The sequence below is a fragment of the Phalaenopsis equestris genome, unplaced genomic scaffold (assembly GCF_001263595.1).
Source record: "Phalaenopsis equestris unplaced genomic scaffold, ASM126359v1 Scaffold233079, whole genome shotgun sequence".
In the NCBI taxonomy this organism is placed as follows: Eukaryota; Viridiplantae; Streptophyta; class Magnoliopsida; order Asparagales; family Orchidaceae; genus Phalaenopsis; species Phalaenopsis equestris.
The window spans coordinates 31,419-37,977 of record NW_018251033.1 but is presented as its reverse complement, the minus strand read 5'-3'; the positions used below and the strand labels follow the sequence as shown (position 1 = coordinate 37,977).

The window sequence follows — 6,559 nt, the reverse complement described above, 5'->3', positions numbered from 1 at the left end:
CATATATATATATATATATATATATATATATATATAATTTTTTTTTCTTTGGAAAAAAGCCAAATACATATTTGAACCCATGATGAAAGTAAAAAGTTCCTTCAAACCATGTAGGACAAGTATAAAGCACAAGACCAATAGCCTAAAAATCAAGAAAAAATTCACTTATGCGAATGTCTTCTAATAGAAATAAGGACACTTGAACATAGAAAAATTATACATTCATAAGGCTTTATTTTCAAACAACCACATTGGCAGTTATGAGTACCATGGGGGAAAACGCGGAAGCAATCATTTGTATTTGACATTTTGTTACAATTACTTTCAAATAAAGCAAATCATAACCACCAAAAATCTACAAAATCTTCTAGTTACGTTCTAGCATCTAAAAATGAGTAATTTCTATCAATGGAACATCCCATCATTTATTGATCCTGTGATATTTAGAGGTTTTGTTTTAATATTTTATTAATTTTGAAGAAAAAAAAACAAGCAAGAGTTTTCCTAGGATAGAAAGGCTGAATGACTACATGATTGAAAGGTTTGGCGGATCAATTCCCGCTTAGACAGAATGGCCGATGGACTAAGGACCAGAGAAAGTTAGAAAACACGTAGAGGTAGATGTAAAATTATGGCTATTTTATTCTGCAAACAATAAACAAACGCATAAATCCAATTTCACTCAAAATCATAGCAAAAAAGCTATTTAAATAACAATATTTAAGAAAACAAATCTTTGGAGAGCGACTGTAACAAAACCCAGCATAATGATCATTAAATAAGATATACAGCAATCGTGTAACATCCAGCAATGGCTAGAAGGAAGAGTGGGCGTCCACCGTGATGTTCTAAAACCAAATATATTTCCACTAATTCCTTAGCATTAAGATATATATCTATCTATATATATATATATATGGAATTATATATATATATACATATATATATATATATATATGGAAATCGTGCATATAGAATTAGCTCAAAAAATAAGCAAAATGAATTTCTGACTTCTTGTTTCAGCAAGGCAAAAACATTACTATCACCTCATACTAAAGAAGCATTAACTCGATATATGAGTAGATATTCATGCACAAAAGATCCTTCACAAATTAATTAGCAAAAGCATCAACTTATAAGCTATAGTGAAAAAATGAGAAGAAAAGCTGTAACGCAAAAAATTTATTATCAATAGCCTGGCATTTATGGATAAATATAAATTCAAAAGCATGCAAATTAAAAATAACCATAATCAAGTCAAATTTATTGATTTAGGGGAAGTGAAGACTGCCTCAAATGTACCTGACTCGGTTTTGAAGCTTACTCCCACGAATCTGTAAGCAATAACAAACAAACATCAGCAGAAAGACAAAAAAATACCAATAAAATACAAAGATGTCTCAATAAAAACCAAATGATATAAGATTAAAATTTGAAATCAGACATGCAAATCAATAGAGAAATTTAATTATGCTAAATTTTGTTTCGGATTAATAAAGTAAATAAATTGAAGCTTGGTTGAATTAGACATGCTTAACTTCAAATGACTATATTTTACTTCAGAAACACTTACCAAAGATTAGGTTCATACTATCATTACCATCATTATCACCTAGTTCATTCGTTGTTCATGTTGCAAATTATTCACTAGGAAATGAAATATAGTACCGCTCAATACCCTACTTATTAAGAATTCATCCAGATTTTGTTCCATGTACTGCATGTTGCCTTCTATGGATGATCCAAGTTTGCCACCTCCTACAAACTCCGCAGAAGAAGACTTTTTGTCGGCCAAAAGAATTAAATATAATGCGAACTAATTTATCCCACAAAAAAATCAGCTCTTCATAAGGCAATCAAATGAAGTAGAACTAAACCACAAAGGAGTTGAATCAAAGAAATTTTTTCAAGACCTTTCAAAGCCATCTTTAGTCTCAAGCAAAATTCTCTTATTTTTTTAATATAATTATCATAATAAGTTGAATCAGCTTTTGAAATCACATAATGCCTGATTTTAAATGTTTTGTTAGGATTATACTTGACTTTAGGTGGGATAATGCTTAAATTTAAATTATTTGGCCTTAACTTTGTCAGCCTATTCTATAAATAAGAATTGATGGATTGTTTTAATTATTTAAATATTGATGAGTGAAATTATTTTTGAGTGGTTGAGTGTCCTATCACTCCAAGATCTGTGTGAAAGAGTTTTCCACTTTCCACTTTCAACGAGGGGCATCATAATGATAGTTAAATGTAGTAATCCCAAAAATGCAAATGATTGGAGATTGGTAGAAATGACAGATGGCAGCGTTGATGATGGCGGCCAATAAGTATGTGCTAGGAGGTGGTGGTGACTATGAACTGTGCATTAGCAATGAAAGTAAGGGGCGTCGTTAGCAAAAATGTAGAAGTTAAACAAGAGCAAGGTAGGTTGGTTAAATTATTGCGATACTAATAAACTGAGGGGAGGGGGGAGGAATGCTTGCCACATGTCTAGTATTTCGTTAACCGTCCATGGTTAGCATGTCATTTAATCAAGAGTTTTGAATGTTGATGAACCAAGAGTTGTAAATTGTTAAAAAAAATATGACTCAAAGATGCAGTATGTTAATGAATATCCCTAGTATAGAACATTAGCGTCATTTATATAGCTTGAAGTGGTTGGAACTTGTAAGCCATAGCTCATTCAAACAAAGAACATAAACTAGCCCAAAACATTAGTTTAATAAACTAGCTAAGGACATCAGTTTATTCAAACTTACTTCAATATTTAGGAGTGCATTGAGGCCATCCTCCAGTGAACCCAAAAAACAAGCATCCTAAAAACATATAATTAAATAAGGCAAAGAAAAACAAACATAAGAATTAGATTTTTAGAGACAATAGCAAAAGAAAAACATCAGAAATTGAACCCACCAAAGTACAGGGGACCCCACAAATGAGAAACCTCATGTCCACATCTTCATCATATATTTTAATAGCAGAAAATGTACCGGATATGTCTTCTTCTTCAACTGCTTCTCTTTCAGAAGGAGGTATAGCAATCTTGGGAGCATCCCCTAGAAGATGAGGCCCAAGCTTGCTAATAATTGTTTGGCTATTATCAGGCAACACATGGTTGTTTCTCACACAATAAAGTTGAAATGAAGCATTTGCAACTTGGAACGCATCCCAAGTGTGGCTACATGAACTGCAAAACAAAAACCCAACTTAAAACAGCATAGAGATTTACAGATGTTTTCTATTAAATTAATTCAATTAAAGACAACAATACCTTTGTACAACTGAAAACAATGCTTGGCGGAAAATGGAGGCTGCATAAGATGAAAAAGCATTCTTCCAATATATTACGTATGGAACTCCCTGGAATAAGTGCAAATATGCCATCTCATTAGCTGTTTTTTTAATGAAAATTTTGACGAACAGTTGAAGAATGGCTAAAGGACATTCTGCCAATATTTCGTATAGAAAGCTCTTGGGTGAATCAGAATACAACCCAAAAAAACATGGATGGTTTAAGTAGACAAACGATTAGTAAATATACAGCCCTAAAATATCATGCTGAATTAAGAAGCGAAGAAATTGCACTTACAACAAATATGTCATATGGAATTGAAAGTTTAACTACGTAGAAATCACTAGTGGCCATGTTGATTACGATGAAAACAAGAATGTGGGATGGATGAGAAATAAAACCAGGAAGGATAATGAAAATTAATTGTATGAAATGGAAATGGATAGTAGAAGTAGTTTCTAAGGATAATATTGAAGTTAAATATATATTAATAGTTTGGGCAAATAAATATGCAAATAAAGGATGTGATTCGAATCGATTAAAATGATTAGAAAGAAAATTCTAAAAAGGCAACATGTTTAAAATTCAGGCATAAAGGGTTGCTCAAAACATATTTACCATGTCTAGTAACACTGAAGCTAAAAAGCAGAAAAGAGGAATTCATAAAATTGACCCTAAATAGTTAGGATTAGGCTAATGATAATGACAATTAACAATGATGGCAAGTGTCAGTGATTTGGTTATGGTCAAAAAAAGATTAAAAAAATGGGATAAGAATAGTGTCACATAAAAGCTGCAACATATGATTAAATCATAAATCAAACAAGCACCTTCGCATAAAGTGCCTGTGCAATTTTTTCTGTTTCTGGAGCCTCCAAATAAACCTACATCAAAATTCAAACTAATAAGAAACAAACCAAAAAAAAAAGGTAGGTGCAATAAAATTAAGATCAAAATTACAACCATAAATGCATGCATCCTATCTATGATTTCCTTCACGCACACATCAAACAAATAAAAACAACTCTATCAGTGTATCCTATAAAAAATAAGATGGCCATGAAGAAAATTTTATATGGTTGACACTTCATGCATAGTTAATTAAATTCATTGAGTGAGAACCCACATAATAGCATATTATGCAGAAATCCACTATTGTAAGAACTTAGACTCATTGTAATGCCAGTATGCACAAGTACATAGTATAGGATAAACTCAAATAAAGGCACTATATATTACGCTATTACACTCCTGAAACAAGAAATCACTGTAAGATATAATTTTAGTCAGCACCACATTTTGCAACAAGCCTTAGAGTAGAAGAATGTAAAGAAAAGGAAACTAAAACAAGGTCCTCTTCTTAGAACCAAAAGAAGGTCCTCTTCTTCGCCAATCCATCTACTCCTTAACCCAACGAATGGCAAAATTGTCACTGAAATGACATAATTACCTGCAACATAAAAATGTAAACGAACAAATAAATAAATAAGAGCTTACAATTGTAGGAAAAGGAGGAGAAATAAGAGAGCTAAGAATTTGGGGTTCTGATAAGTCAACATTGCCCCACACGATCGAGCCAATTTTTTCCTCATCAACACAATGTTCCCCTTGAAAATATAATATATTGGCTTGCAAAGCTCTCTGCGTCCCCAGAAATCTATCAAATGTAGGGTTAGTTAGAGTATGGACCTGCATTCAGACAACAAAAAGGGTTTTTACTCATATAAATTAATTTGTAAAAATAAGATAATTTATATAGATATATATCAAACCCAAGTTAGTTTAGAAAAAGAAACATCTTTAAGCGATACCTCCAACCGGGCAGCTGAAACAAGCTCTGGAAATGGATAAGAAGCCCCGCTCCTCACCTCCTCCTTCCGTCCATCTACAAATTTGCCGCACAAAACTGCGAGGAGAGTACATTGCTGCTTCGGGAGACTTTGCAAATGAGACATATTATGAACACGCCGCTGATGAATAAGGACAGCCACCAAGAATTCGCAGTAATTAAATGAACAAAGCAATAAATATTTTAAGAACAATCACCACCAGCTGCATCCATAACATTGGTGAATTAGAACATTAAAACACATAGGGTGTATTCATTAACAAATCAAAACCCTAAACCCTCACAATCAAGCACACTGATAAATTTGCCCGAATATGAAAGAACAAATATTGCCAGAAATATTAAATTTTGCGACAGAAGAACTTACCAAAACGACGAATATTGAAAAGCATTGAGCGAGGCAGCGGAAATCAGAATCTCCCCGCAACCGATGCGCTCAGAGCAAATATGGAGAGGGGGAAGAAGGAGAAGAGTAAAAATAAGAAATAAGAGAAACAACTCCGAACGCACACAGTCTCTGCTTAAGAAGAATCAAGAAAATTTGGACTAGAAAGGTAAAAACTAGGGCAGACAAGATCAACAAACGAGGCCGTAAGCTTTTTTCTCCGCTCACGCGCAAGTAAAAACAAAAGTAAAGAAAGGGAAAAGGGATTGGAATTTGAAATAATAAAACCCAACCAAAAAAAATCTATCGATTTACAAAAGCGGAAATAGAAATCGACCTCAAACAAAACAAAAGGAAAACCATAATAAAAGAATCGAGAACAGTGAGGCGCATTACAGAGACCAAATGGCGGCACAATAAGGGAAAATGATGGGAATGAGAGACGCGAGAAGATTCGAAGAGCTGTAATTAGCATGGACATGTTAATCAAGACCTAAAAAAAAAGAACTACGATTATCACACGAGAAAAATTCAATTATCGAAAAACCGAAGCATCGATTTTGCAGACAGTTGGGATTGACGGAATGTAACAGAAAAATTGAATGGAATAAAAAGATAGACTTGGGTTGGTTGGGAGGGATAATCGCTGATTTCGGAGTCTGAAATTTTTTTTTTCCTTTTTAGGGGCGACCTTTTCTCCATCTGCCGATTAGATTCACGCAGGAAAGGCTTGCCTTGCGCGGAGCGCGATGCTCCCATCACTTTTTTTTTCTATTTATGAGTTCGTTGGATCGATTGATGCGGGCTGTTGCAGTTCAGTGACCGTTCAGTCTAGGCTGTGGTTAATTTTATAAATTACTAGGGCTGCAAAAAAGTTTGATGTCCCGAATTATTAGTGTTAGGTTCATCTTGGTGTTAGTGTTTGATTCATTCAATAAGTGAATACGGTGAACACAAACAATTTTATTTTTCATTCGGTTTATAAACGAACTAAGTACGAAAAGTTTTGATTCATTCAATAAGTGAATAC

General features: G+C 33.5%; 1 protein-coding gene across 4 annotated transcripts in view; it reads right to left on the bottom strand.

Moving 5' to 3' along the window:
• LOC110038558 (AT-rich interactive domain-containing protein 4-like) overlaps positions 1-6,316 on the bottom strand; it is a 29,493-nt gene extending 23,177 nt beyond the window's left edge. For 2 of the 4 annotated variants that reach the window (XM_020743433.1, XM_020743434.1), the window contains exons 1-8: positions 5,512-6,316; positions 5,107-5,347; positions 4,793-4,984; positions 4,126-4,179; positions 3,275-3,363; positions 2,917-3,190; positions 2,763-2,819; positions 1,303-1,334 (exon numbers count right to left, since the gene is read on the bottom strand). In XM_020743433.1, coding sequence (XP_020599092.1) covers positions 1,303-1,334; positions 2,763-2,819; positions 2,917-3,190; positions 3,275-3,363; positions 4,126-4,179; positions 4,793-4,984; positions 5,107-5,250 — 842 coding nt within the window. In that variant the 5' untranslated portion in view covers positions 5,251-5,347; positions 5,512-6,316. The remainder of the gene's footprint in view (positions 1-1,302; positions 1,335-2,762; positions 2,820-2,916; positions 3,191-3,274; positions 3,364-4,125; positions 4,180-4,792; positions 4,985-5,106; positions 5,348-5,511) is intronic. The other 2 variants (XM_020743432.1, XM_020743431.1) reach the window with 2 other exon arrangements.
• Positions 6,317-6,559: the final 243 nt, after the last annotated feature.